The sequence below is a fragment of the Nylanderia fulva genome, unplaced genomic scaffold (assembly GCF_048542155.1).
Source record: "Nylanderia fulva isolate GAGA-0341 unplaced genomic scaffold, ASM4854215v1 Scaffold10, whole genome shotgun sequence".
NCBI classification, from domain to species: Eukaryota; Metazoa; Arthropoda; class Insecta; order Hymenoptera; family Formicidae; genus Nylanderia; species Nylanderia fulva.
The window spans coordinates 3,788,048-3,803,134 of record NW_028189193.1 but is presented as its reverse complement, the minus strand read 5'-3'; the positions used below and the strand labels follow the sequence as shown (position 1 = coordinate 3,803,134).

The 15,087-nt window shown below is 30.4% G+C and overlaps 1 protein-coding gene across 1 annotated transcript in view; it reads left to right on the top strand.

Annotated features, from left to right (window-relative positions):
- The first annotated feature begins 777 nt into the window (after nt 1–777).
- The window catches only part of p130CAS (Serine_rich_CAS and FAT-like_CAS_C domain-containing protein p130CAS), a 74,081-nt gene continuing 59,771 nt past the window's right edge, over nt 778–15,087 (top strand). The window contains exon 1 of the mRNA XM_029304016.2: nt 778–1,225. Within this exon, the coding sequence (XP_029159849.1) occupies nt 1,136–1,225 (90 nt within the window). The 5' untranslated portion in view covers nt 778–1,135. The remainder of the gene's footprint in view (nt 1,226–15,087) is intronic.

Genomic DNA, 15,087 nt, shown 5'->3' with positions numbered 1-15,087 from the left:
AAGAGTTTCTCTGTGATTAATATTTAACAACAAAATATATTAATATCTACTACAATAAGATATAATAAAATATGTTTAATTAATTTTACCATGTACATAGTAAAATTTATTATATACATATTAATATTGTTTATTATGGTAAATATTAGTCAGAGAGAAACTCTTAATTCTTGAATCTAAATTCTAAAAGAAAATTCTCTCCGTGTAGCGAAAAATGTAAAAAAATTTAAATACATAATTATTCTAAATCTTTTTTAATTCTGTAATTAAAAAAAAATATAATAATTTTTTTTTAACTAGTCCTTTTTAATCACAGAATTAAGAAAGATTTAAAATAATTATATATATTTACATTTTTCACTAATAATAATATTAATAATTGTAAAACTTTAATATTTCTTAAAGAATATTTGATATAATTTTTCCCTTTTTCTCTCAATACAGTATGTTCTTTAATTTACAATAGAAATTAAATATTAAATAAAAATATACAAGATTAAAGTTCGATTTCTTTTAGAATGTGGTACCATGTGTTCGCAGAAATACGAAGTTTTTGGGGAAATACAGAGAATATAAAAAAGAAAAATGCACATACATTTGACACATATTTGATTAAATAACAATCGGTGTTATTGTTATTCGTGAAATTCCTGACGTAGGTCGCGCGCGCGCGCGCGCGCGTAGAAGGGATGACAGCGTCATCGGTCGTTTCCGCCGAGACTCGGCGCTGCTCGGCTCGCGCAGCTACACCGCCCGGATCCGTCAGTCACAGTCAGTCCTCGCGCACAACTTCACGGGAGTGGAACGTCGGTCGCGTCCGGTCGCTGTCAGCGTTCTTCGATGCTCGTTCGAGAAGGATTTTTTCGGCCGGCGCTTTCTCGCGAGCTCCCCGATCGCTATCGCGGCGTCGAACAGTGCGCGAATGTAGTTTCGATAGAAATAATAGTGACGAAAAGCGAGCAGTGAGAACGGACGAAGGAGAGAGAGAGAGAGGGCGAGAGTGAGAGGAGGACGAACGTTGTGCGGACCGTGATCGATCCCACAGTGTGTGTGTTCTCGTCAAGGTGTTTTTCTTTTTTTCGCGATTTCTCGTCGCCGATCTCTATTGTACATCGATGCTCGCGTGGGTGAATAAATGGCTCTGACTCGTGTGCTCGCGAACGACAGAACGCCCGGGACGATGCTGCCGCAGACACCTGATATCATCCCGACGACGCTCAATCAAGTAAGTGATAGCGGTACAATACGAAGTTAGGCGCGCCGGTTTCGCTCCCTTTTGAAGCCGGCGAAATTTCCAGTTCAAATTTCTCGATGTTGTATTGTTTATGTTCGTGACGAAATTCCTCTCCAGGGTGTCTATTGTGAAACTGGTCGGAAAGCTTTCCGATCGGGCATATTTTTATTTATCTCGAGATTTCTTATTACTATCTGGGAAAAAAACAAATTATTCCAGAGTGAATTTATATATGATACTGTCAAATGTCATTCAAGTGTACGGAATTCTAGAAGTATGTCATTTTCGAGACTTTTTGTCTCGAACGAATTTCACTCGACTGTTTTCTCACGATAATACTCCCGCAAAAATTATTTATTGCTCGATAGTATTTCGCTAATTTATTTTTATCGATATAATATTGAGAGATCCTAAACGATGCGAAAAAGATATTGATTGAATAATTTCAATAAAATGGCAGATGAGATTACGGTGATCATCCGTCATTTATTTTAGAGGACAGTCCTTTATTTGAAGTAGCTGTCCTTTAGATTTATTCATTTTTCTGAAACTCAATTTCGTTCTTTATATTACAATTTTGTTCTTTATTTTTTATTTGGCGTTTTAATGTCGTAGTATTAACAGAAAATTTGAGAATCAAAAACAACGGAACTTCTTATCTGAAATTTAGAGGAAATCAAGGATTTGTTTCAACATAGTCGAATTAGTTTTAAACAATATAGAATATGTAGATTTCTGATAGTCACAAAATTATTTTTTTTTTTTGCTCGTCGATTTCTTTTGATCGTAAACTGATTTGGAAACATGTTGAAACAAAGTCCTAAAATTTTCAGGTTTATCCTTTATCTTTTCTCAGAAATAATATATCATCATATATTGTATATAATTCGCATTTATTCATATTTATAGCACTGTGAAATTTAAACTCGCCGAAAATGAACTAGTAATATATTGCAAAGATTATTTTCAAATGAAAATTCTGCTTTGGGTTTTACAAAATAATATATAAGATAAATTCTCAGCTTTTGTGCTTTTAATAACACAAAGTACTTTTAGAAAATGTATCCAATAAATCCTTCGGGGAGAGAATGCTGGTATTATTTTAAAGATTCATATAAAACTCATGGTATATAAATAATATACGTGACCAGAAAAGTCTGACGATAACATTTATATATAAACTGAAAAAAATTATAAAATTAATTTTTTTTTCAATACTATCTAATAAAGCATTTATTATTTGAAACAAGTAAATATTTTTCATATCAGATCAATATTATTTCAAATAAATGACGTATTAGGCAATATATTGAAATAAATATTTATTCGAATTTAATAAATTTTTTTAGTGTACATAAAATACGTAATATGAAACAGCTGTGCGCGAAAAATATAAAAGATCCGCAAATACATAAATTATTCTTAATTTTTTAAATCATAACAACCCTGAATTTTTCTCACGCGTTTCTTGACTTAATTACGCTATTGAAATGTCATCTTATATCCGTTTCTCACGATTATTTTCAAAAACATTAACCACGATCAATTATCTCTGTTCCTTTCTCTCTTATTCAAAAAGTCTCCTTTTACCGGTAAATAATATACTTGAGTCTCTTCCGATTATTTGTTTGATTGTCCAATTGTTATGTTAACACACACATACATGCGAACGAAAAACGGTACCGCATTTCTTGATTACGCAATCCCTATTTACATGCAGTATGCAAAATTTTTAATCGCTGCGTCTGGAGAACTTCAGGTTATACTAAAGAGTTTTATGCAAATTATATTGCTCGCCCGCTTTGCCGTCTTTACAGCCGAAAAGCGACGTGATTCGTGACTCTCTGAAGATTTCGGCTGGAAAAGGGATTAATTCCGACGCTTGCGCTTCTGCCGCATTTAATCTCGCAACAATGCATTATTATTATTCGCTGCAAATGTTAGGCAACGCTCGACTTGTTCGCGGGAACTTCTGTAAAGACCGTGGCATCAATGACATTCGCATGAAGTCGGTATTTGCATAGAGCACGCATGACAGAATACTATGACGTTGAGATACGGCTGATATCGCGACGTTAGCGTAATCGTTCTGCAAATATCGTCCTTAATTCTTGACATATGGGAGCGGCCACGAGGGACCAATACGACCCGCTGACGGTTTCTTGCTTCGTTTATCCAGTAATCTGATAAAAAGCGCTATCGCGAAATTTGTAAGTTTGATGTATCGTAGAAAGAACTTGCACATTCGTGTTATCTTAATTACCTTAATAACTCGTAAACGTGACGATAAAGCAACAGCAATCTTTTCGTTTAAATCCTTCTCGATGTATATTAATTAAAGATTAAGATTTTAACTGACAAATTTTGAAGGGAAATAGAGGAGACATTTTTTTTTAATACTATTTAGAGATATCAGAAGAATTTTATAAGAGTTTCTCTGATTAATATTTACCACCATAAAAATTAAAATATGTTCAATAGTAAAATTTATTATGTACATATTAATATTTTTTATTGTGGCAAATATTAATCAGAGAAACCCTGATAAAATTTTTCCAATATACCATATTGTTCCACGATTAATTCTATAACAAGAGAAAATACTCTCCGTGTACATATATACATGACATAAAATAGAAGCTTGTGATTTAAACAATAAACAGACATATAAGTGGAAAAATTAAATTGTAATTTAATCTTGAAGAAAATACAGATCAAATATAGGTACACAAAAATTATTTCCTCTTTTTACAGAAAAATTACAAACTCATCTCATACCATGTAGTAGTAAAACTATAAAAGTTGTAGAAAAATAATGTATTAATGAAGAATGTTTATTCTGAAGTCTTCTTATTTCCCCTTTTTAAGTTGTCGGTCTAATTTTTTAACACCCTGCATAGTTAATATACAGAAATAAAAAAAAGGAATAAAAGAATAACCTTTCAAATGACATTGGATAAATGTAAAATAGAAAAATGACAAGACAATGACTCGATGGAAATAATTATTACATGCGTCTCGCACGATTGCAGTCACGTATCGTTCGTGAGGAGCATTGTGTACGGAGATTACACGAGGTCCTGCGCCTTGTTTAACATCGGCTTTCGAAACAATCGATAAGGCTCACCTCAAAAATTCTCTCGCCAAGTACGTCACGCACTTTCCACGAATGATAAACCTGAACGGAACGCGACGCGCGTCTCAGAAGAGGTACTTACGATGAAATCAGACATGGACAAACAGAACATAGAGAAACGTACATATATGGCGTCTTTTATATCCTTTCTCGCCTTCACGGATACGCGGAAAAGTCGACTACACCCGCACACGAACGTATATATAATCGAGAAAAAATTGCCTTGTATATGTATAAATTGTAATAAAATTTAATTAACCGCGATTTTAAAACGTGAAATTTTATCTAGCAATATAAAATCTTTTCATCTCTGTTGTATGATATAAAATTATTTATATATTTATTTAAATTCTCCAAATTTTATATCATTTAATTTTTATACCATTTTGACAATATTTGATAATGAATAATGAGTATTATTTCTTGAAATTAATACAAAAAGCTAAGTGGAGAGGAAAATTAATTTTAGAGAGAGAATCACAGTTCAGTTTCCCGGTAAAGAGCTCGTTAAAAGTGAAATTATCAATCGATTTGCACCTGCATGACAAATTTAATATGCCGTAATACATTACATCACATTGTTAGTACACGATTTAATTTCTGACCTAGGGAAATTCGGTCTGGGACACAACCGCATCGGCATTTCGAAATCGACACGCTATAACGACACGTGAAAAATGCATGCCACAATTGTTTCGCAATTACAGCAATGTTGACGTTCTTGATTCACAGACGCGTTTAATGGCAAATTTCGATAGCGCGAATTATTATTCAAAACGTAATCATCGTACAAATCGATTTTACTTTAATATACCTTGGAGGACAATTATTCTCACTTGTATAACATGTGTAGACAGCAAATAAATTGTCACCAAATTCTTTTTTCGCGTCTTTAAAACACTTATGAAAACGGGATTATTAATTTACGATCTACCTGTTGAAGTCTCGATAAATCTACAAAATTACATCCGTTTCTTATCTTTTTAATATATTTTAACGAAAAAAAACCTATATATAAAAGTTATAGCAATTACAGCAACTTTTTAAAGCAGCTCGGAAAATTTTTCTTGTGGAATTAATGTACACATTTTTTACTCTAACAGAGAGTATAAAACTTTTACTTTCATAAATATATAATTGTTCAAGAATTTAATGTCGTGTTATAATGTCAATATACATTGTAGATTTTATTTAAGATGTAGATAAAACTTTCGCTCGCTATATATTCACATTTCTACAATATTTTTCCAATTCCATTCTTATTTTTCGAACCAGATTTTTCATTTACGATTGTTTGTAAAATTCATTCAATCGATTATATCACGCGTAAGAGAGTAACCTTAAAAAAAATAAACCACTCCAGCCGCTTTATACGATAAAATGTCAATGTTGTCAATGTGTCGTCTGCAACGAGCAGACCTTCGCAAAACCCTCCGGTTATTATCGATCATGTCGTCTGCCTCTCGTTACATAGCTTCTCATCAACTGACATGTAAACTGTCTGCGTGCGTATATGTGTTGTTTGACAACTCGAGTTTTATCACTGACATTTACGAAAGATTGCAGTACAGATAGTTGAAGAGCATTTTTAACGAGAAGCATCATTATCTTAATTATGCTTCGAATACAAAAATAATTCGGGCTATATAGGTATAATATATTGTAATTATAGAAAAATGGACGAATTTGCAAAAAAATTGATTTTTAGCTCCAAAATGCTAAAAATATATTGAAATACATATGTGTATATGTTTGAACAGTTTTCAGTAATTTTGCCAATTCCAATATATTATCTTGTCAGATAAAAAACTTTTTAAATTGTATATCACACCATAAAAAATAAATTACTAGATAAAATAAAATTTGTTTTTTTTTTTTAAATTCTTTAGAGATCATAGCAACTTTTAAAACACATGCAATGTTTCAGGAAATCGACGATTTAAAAAATTGCAACTGGTATTCTCACAGGAAATAATAAAATAGCAAGTTTACGATATTACGTAAAAAATTTATTTATTACATTTAGGCTGCAATCCGCTTGATACTACAAAGCTTCGAAGCATTCTCCTTTTTTTATTAAAAGAAAAGAAGGAAGACCGCTTCGGCGAATTTGTAGCATCAAGTGGATTGCAGCCTTAATTTTACTATTACTAGCAAATTAACGGACAAAGTTTTAATTAAAATTCTTAGGATGGTTAAAGCGGATACTGTCTGCTCTCTATATTTCATCAGAAACGTTCGAAGTAATTTATCCAGCCGAATGAAATCGAATATTATTTCTTTTTCGAGCTTCCACGATCTGGTATGATCTTATTAAAGACGTGACCTTAAGACGATCGTTTCTTTCTGACGTTACCGAACCATGACAGGATACCAAGGTTAATCAATTTCTGCCTGGCACGCTATATAAACGCGAAATATATACATAATTCTATATAACGGAGCTTTAAAATATATGAATCGCGCGATCTATTTAATCGCGATTTAATCGGTTTACATAATTTAACATAACTGTGATGAAACAGACATTTAAAATAATTTAAGCTGATAAAAGCGGCCGAAAATTGCTAAATCCAGCTATTAATCGCCATGTTATATGATATTGTCAAATATTACATTATATGTGTTATCGTATACAATATTTTCCACAAGAAATGTTCCTTTGTAAAAATACATAATGCAGAATTTTATTTTTATCTGAAAATAATCTCTCTGCAATCGCATTATATTATTTTCTCTGATTTTCATTTTCAGTGAGTTCAAATTTAGCAGTACTATATAGATATATGGATAAATGCGAATTACATGTGTTTATTCTGAGATTATTCCATTAATATCTTTTTGTATTGTTTATGACCTCTCAATTTTTTCAACAAATTAATCTTGCTCGTAATTTTTAGTTAATTATACGTGTTTCTTAATAAAAAATATTATTGCTTTATCGCTTATTACTTATACATAAAGGCATCACTATATATAATCTTAATATAAGCACATTCAACTATGACTTCTGATAATGATCGATCGATCGATATATATCGTGGGATATTAAGGTAGAACGAAAATGTCCCGTCTGAAATTAAATTCTGAAAATTTTAATGAATAAATCTAATAAGTAATTAAGAATCCCAGAGGAGCATATTCAGTTCGTAATCGAATGTGAAGCTCTTTGATCGCTCTTTACTTTTTATATTTTATGAATGTAATTTTATAATAATAGAGGAAAAAGAGGAAAAAAGAAAAATTCTCTCACAAAAAACTAGCGCCGCTAAAGATGGATATATTATTTCAGCAGACAAATATATAACCAAGGTTGGATAAAATTAATATTATAGAAAAACTTGAAATGATTATATTTTGATCATATCACACGGTAGCGAATGTAAACGATTAAAAATTCTGGTTATGTAAATGAAGGTAGGAACGATTTTGTGTTGCGTGGCGAAGCGTAACTATGTCGATCGTTATAATTAAATTTGCGAGTTACGTCGTTCATATATTCGAGAGAAGGTCCAATTTATCGAATACTTAAACATACGAGAGCCTTTTGGATTAATAAATTAAAGCGCGTTATCTAAATCGTCGCCACGATAATTATAGCATGTCGTACAAACTAACTGGAATCGTCGCGAAAAATTGCAACAAGCGTGTCCTGAATTAGTTAACCATTTTTTTTACTCTAATTAGATTGACCGCTGGTTATCCCCGTGTAGCAAAACTCGAGTCGTATATTGACTCTAAATAATCCGATGTGATTAGAGTATCAGCGACGACCGGTGCACTTACGTGAGAAATGGTTGTGTAACTAATTATGACTGCGTTTGCTCGCCAAAGTGAACGTATCGCAGATTATTATTTATTATTTTTTATTTTTTATTCTTTATTATTTTTTCAATACCAGGGTGTCTAGCAGTCAGGGAAATCTGGAAAACCGGGTATTGTCAGGGAATTTTATAAATCTGGAATTGTCAGGAAAAAGTCAGGAAATTTTACTATTTATTTGGATTTTTTTTACATTATTCTACATTTGTCTCAATAATTTGAAATTTTTTATTTCCTAAATATAAACTTTTCCTTGACTTACAGCACGTTAATTTTATGTCTTGTTAAAAATCAATTCATCTGCAGCGTGCTCGTTAATTTATATTTTCATCGTCGTGTTATTTTATTTCAATGTGTTTAATAGAGATAAAACTAAAAAATTTGATATAAATAATATAAATGATATAATATAAATAAAAAAGATGATTATTTAAATAGTTTATAGTGACATGTTCGTTTTTATAACTTCCGAACCTTTTTATTGTTGACAAAAATATTTCAAGGAATTTATGATTTAACATTTAATTGATTTATCATATAGATATGCAAATTATATATTTGGAAAAAATAATACTAAGAAGTTAAGGAAAAAATGAATTTCTGGTTTTGGAAAATCTGAAAAAATCAGGGAATTTTTTTCATTGAATCTGCTGGACACCCTGAAAATACTCATTTATAGAAACAGCTTGAGATTCTTTAAAATAAAATAAAGTTCCAATTTTATTTATTTAATTAAATTTTATAACGGTTTGATATATGAAGAAATTTGATAGTGTACGTGCAAACGAATCGATTATAGGGAGAACATTGAGATATAAGTATTAATTAAAAAATAATTAAAAATTTTGAAAAAGACCGTAAAATATATACTTGGAAAAATAATAGAAAGACGCACAAGAAAAATGTTCTCTCGATATATAACTCATTATTTTATAATTGAAAAACAAATTTTTTATAAAATATCTAACTAAATAATATATTTTTAATAACATATTTGCTTGTGTATCTGGCAGTTGGTCTTCTCTGTCGCGAAATTTTAAGGTCTATTTAATAATAACGTATCATTCACATTTTGAAGATTATAGTACGATAATTTCCATGTTATACATATTTTAAAAGGCTCTAATTGCACATTTTTTTGAAGCTGATCGCGATTAGTTTGTCAAAAAAAAAAGAGAAATTAAAAAATGGCATAATGGCTGGAGGCCGAAAATGCTCGATGGGTTCGTCTTAAGAAGGGCCGACGTTCTAATGAGATTTCGCGGTCGACAGGGGCGTAATTAGAGGCAGGAGTGCCTCGCCTCGATTAAAACGCCTTTACCACCTGCTTCTTCGCGTATTTTGATGCGTTTTAATTTACCGTTAGCTATGCTCGTGATTATACTCGTTGGTCATCGGAGAAAGGTAAATGTGTCGGAGTCGAGAACGAAGAACGTGGAGGTACGCCGATCCCCCACTTTCTATATAGCTATCAAGTAGCATATAAATATATATTCGTTAATCGGTATGCAAAGCATGCCGATGAAACTGGTGTACCAGTACATCTAAATTAGATTATATATTTATATAGTGTAACGAGTTTCATCGTTTTAGAAACTAGTGTCTGAGCAGTTTTATTTAGTGATAAACAGATCTTTTCTCATAACATAACAGGAGAGAAATTTTAAGAAATATAATAAAGTAAAAAATATATAAATACATAATTTAAATTAATATATATATATATATATATATATATATAATATAATGAATTTTTAATTTATTAAATGAATTTGTTGTACACATATGTTTCTCATATGTATTTTCTTATCATTTTTGGTGAAAAGCATTAGCAGATTATTTTTACTTTATTATAACATTGACTAGAGTGGCAAGGACTCTTCAGGTTGAGAGTAGTTAAAGAGAGAATTGCGATCGATCGGCTTGAAGGCATATCAGCGTCTAGATGTACTTCAAGATCACCTTTGTTTTACTTTCTTCTTGTACAAGTTGTTAATTAAATATTAAACCTATCACCAATTACAAATATTTTTATCTACAAAAATCAATATGTTTTTTTTTCTCGTAAAAATAACAAACTCAAATACACAGTATTAACTATTTTTGTATGTATGCGAATAAATTATAATTATCGCAATGATTAATTATGTGATCTCTTTTAAATTAACGATATTTACATAATTGCACATTTTTTAAAATTGCTTTTAAAAACACAAGTATTTTAAAATCAACTAAGATTTTGAGCTCTCAATATAAAATACATATTTAAATTTTAATAGATAAGTAGGAGCCAGACGCAAATATGCTAATATTCTCGCTCTTGCTCTTTTAAAATCAATATTGACATATATGTGCAGGTGATAGCGTTTAATCGAAAGATAGCTCGACCATTAAAGATTACTATGACAAGTCGTTATCATCGTCGTATGATATCGGCTTTAAAAAGATTCTATTAAATTCGATATTTTATCCTTGATTCGCTGAAACGTAAATACATTCAGTCTTATAGTTAAGATAAAAAAATGTGAACACAAGGTTTCACACCAAGTACACAGTTTTAGAAATGAAATAAATCAAAATTCAAAAGAATATAAACTTGGGAGAGCGTAGCTCTTTTTTTAATCGATTAGATTTTCCGATGGAATATTTATTGAGAACTTTAACTGAAGAATCTTGTCGCACTTGAGTTTCCTTGAGAAATCCTGACAGCCGGTCGATTGTTCCCACTTTACGTTTCACGTTTAGTTAGCAACAAGTTGTCAAACTGCATTTTGCTCTATTCGCAACTGTTCCCAATGAAGATAGACAATGGATTACGCAATGACGAGGATTTCTTGTACAATTTAACATGCGTTCCCTAAATAATGAATTGCGCAATTTACAGCGTGTTTACACGCAGTCTGCTTTCCATACGTGTGTATGTGTATGTATATAATTGATTTAAACATTTATTTTATTTCAAATATTTCTCACTTCTATTTAGGGAAATACAGAATAATTAAAATAATGATTAATAATTGTAATTGTATTTTGAAATCTTTTTATTGTTGTAAAGAAAATGTATTATTTCATGTTTCTAGTTTTTGTTATATCAGGGTGTATACTCCCAGGAAAAACCTTGAAAACCTAATATTTTCAGAGATGTTCATGGAATTTGATTGGGATTCAGGGAATTTAAAAAAAAATATTTTTTTAATTTTATTCTGATTTAGCACTTAAAAAACGTGTCTAATATATCCTGACAATATTTAATTTATTAAAATTTTGTGATTTTTTTTTATTAACAATCTACTTTTAGCATCAAGTTTTTAATAGATAATGTTTAAATAAAATTAGTACTTCTTATGTATTTAATAAATTAATTTTAATAAAAATTAGTATTTTTTTTAAGATGTTTATAATGAATTATTTTTTGTTTTATACTTTTATTTTTATCAGGGAATTCTCAGGGAATTTTTTTACAAAATTTGAGTAGACACCCTGCATATTTGAAAATTAAATTATTATTACACACATATGCACGTATATATCCTGCTATTATGAAAACATATCTATTACGAAGTATACATGTGTATCTGTACAAAGGTCGTAATCCGTCAGATTATTGATCTACCTACATTCAGGACATACCGATACCGATTTTGCCAATACATATAGAGGATAATCTGTAACGATTCCCACGGTCTTCGGGATACATTTCACACACGCGAGCATTCACGCCTCACGACAGGACACGCAATCTTTTCAAAGTGTATTGAACTATCGCATCGGTGGATGCAGGTTGCATCGGCATCTTTCGTGAGCGTTTTTCGAGATCGAGAAACGAACTCTCGTCTGGAAATTAATTGCGCTATTTTTAGCGCTGCGGATTAATTTACGCTTTCATTTTCGCACAGCCTGTCTTTTTAATTGGATTTGTAATAATACATAATTTTGCTGACGTGATTTTACACTATATTCCGATACAAATGAATGACGCGATTCATTAATGCATACGAGATAAACGCGACTTGCAATTATTATATTTCGCCATGCGAATAATATTTGCAATTTAGAACATTGATAGGTTTTGCATTTTGATGTGCAAATATTTATACACATTCTAGGCTTAAAGTAAATAATATAAAATAATTTAAAATTATTTGAGATTTGCTTTACATCCTTATAATAATTTTTACTTAATTATTTTATACTAATTTACTATATTGACATAATTTTTTCTAAAAATTCGCTCTTTTAATTGAGAGATGACTAATTATTTAATTCTTAATAATTATTTAATTATGCGATTTTAAAATTAGCTGTGTAAAAAACACTGAAAAAAAATTTGTTAACTAAAATTTTCAACTAAATATTATTTTGTTAATTAAACATAAAAAATTATTAAATTAAATTTAATATATTAAATTTAACAAAACTACTTAAATTGACTCAAATATTAATATATGTTCAATTAACAAAATAATAATTTAGTTGAAACTCCATGTAAGAAGATCGTGAGACGCGAGAGATGCGGCAGATTATTTGATTCAGACTCCCATGAGCTTTTTTCCCTCTCCATTCAAAGAGACTTCATTGTCGTGTTTGACGTATCCTGCGTTATATAGAGCAGGTGCGCGGTTTACCTGCCACGGGCGGTACAGCTTTTTCATTTTCTCCACTTTGCTGCCTTCGCGCTCTCTGCCATCATCGTATCTTATTTCTTCTTTTCTTCCGCAGAATCTTCTTCGCCGCCGCAACTCCACGCGAATTAATACCGCGTACAAATAAAACGTTTACACGCGAATATATTTTCAGCTATCGTATTACGATGCAGCATTGCGATACGAACGAGAATCAGTTTAATTTGTCGTACAATTTTTCATAGGATGCATTTAAAACGTGTTAAAAATAAATGTATTTTAATTTTTTTTTAACTTGGCAAAATCTATTTATTATCCTTTCTTCTTGATTGACTTCTTGAAAAATTTTTTTTATCTTATTTTATATTTTATTTTAAAATGATAAAAATTTTATTTTTTATTTTAATTTATTTTTTTTAACTTGGCAAAATCTATTTATCATTCTTTCTTTTTGAAAAATATTTTTATCTTATTTTATATTTTATTTTAAAATGATACAAATTTTATCATTAAGAAATATTATGTTATTCTTTATCAAGAATAATTTTAAAGAAATGTGTTACATAAATTCTTCTTTTATATAACTCATCTTTATTAATAAGACACAATGTCAAGAATAATAATATAATTATAAGAACAATGTACTGTATAAAGTCATAGAGCTTTAAAAAAGGCTCCTTAAAAGTTACTATTTTTAGAAATTAAAGTCAGAACTTTACATATGTATCTCTATTATTGTTGAGTTATAGAATTGTGGACGCTATCGGTAAAGCTTACGGGAAGTAACCTGACTCTTCTTACAACTTCCTGTGACCTTTATAAACGTCTTGTTGTTTGGTTTTTTTCTGGAGGGAAACTGTCTACGAGGAAATCCCCGTATTTATTTGAGCTGGTCTTGGACCACCAGTAGCGGCGATTGTTCAAAAAGAGAACGTTAAAGGACTCATACCTTCCTTTCTCTTTTTTGCTTTCTCTCTCGTTCTCTCATCCTCTTTAGATTTTTCGAAGAATAATAGGAAAGAATAAAATTACAGACAAGAGAGTGGCAGCGTAATTTATTTTGGTTGCGTTATATAGGAACTGGATTGTTGTTTTTAATTTGATTCACGTGCATCAGACACAACTCATTTTTTATCCGATTACAGTAACGCGTCACAATTTTTTTTTATTTTGAGTTAACCGTCAAAATAATATAGAAATACATTGTTGGATCAAAAATAGAATATAAATAAAAAATTCGTGTTTTTTAATACTCAAAAATCAACAATTAATAAGATTAATACTAAAATTGTCTTAATAAAATATGCAATTAATAATCCATATATAAAAAAATAAATAACTTGAGATTAATGATTAATAATAAACAATTTATACTCTCTAACAATCCTCCTCTAATTTTAACAAATTTAAATTGCAATAATATGTTATATACATATCGCTTGATATTTGTTTATTTAACTATATGCGCTTATCGGAGCAATTCGGGTATTTTCTGATGCAAAGATCAATTAATCAAACGAGAGATAATTCTGATGCTTGATGGCTCCCATGACGAGTCATCATCTCACGACTGTAACGTCATGGCAAGCAATAGGTCATAGATCAAATGACGAAACATTTGTTATATGTGGGTGAAACTAATTTAACCTTCGCGAGCCATCAGGAAGTACTCGTGTTCCGCCCGCATTAAATTTCAAGGATCTTCATAGAAATTCAATGACAATTGCTTCTTTCGCAACAATGCTTCGAAATTCAACCGCGCAACGAAATAATCCATATAAAATTCATACGAGTCACAATTACACGTAACTTTACGCAAGTTTTTATTTGTTCTCCGATATATTTTACTTTCTAATTATTATAATAAAAATACATATCTAACGAAGATAATTAGAAAATTAAATATTACTATTATTTACTATTATTTATAGTAGTTAATAAAAAAAATTATTTAACATCCGAAACAATCTAGCTCGTTAAGTTGGCCTATTATGGAATAGTTATTCTAATTTTACACGAGCCTAATTTTGAATTAAACATTTAATTCTTTCTTTATTGCTTTATAATTTATTGCGCTTAAATTGCTTCAATTTTTATAATAACAGAGGAAATTTTATTCTCTGATTATCTTGTGCATACAAAATAGAGAGAGAGAGAGAGTGAAGGGAGGAGTAGATAAACAATATTTTCTCGCTAACGTGAGTGAGCGGAAGGAGAGTCGACATGAATTCCATCAAGGAGCGACGTCGCTGCAGATTCCACCCTCTAGCTAG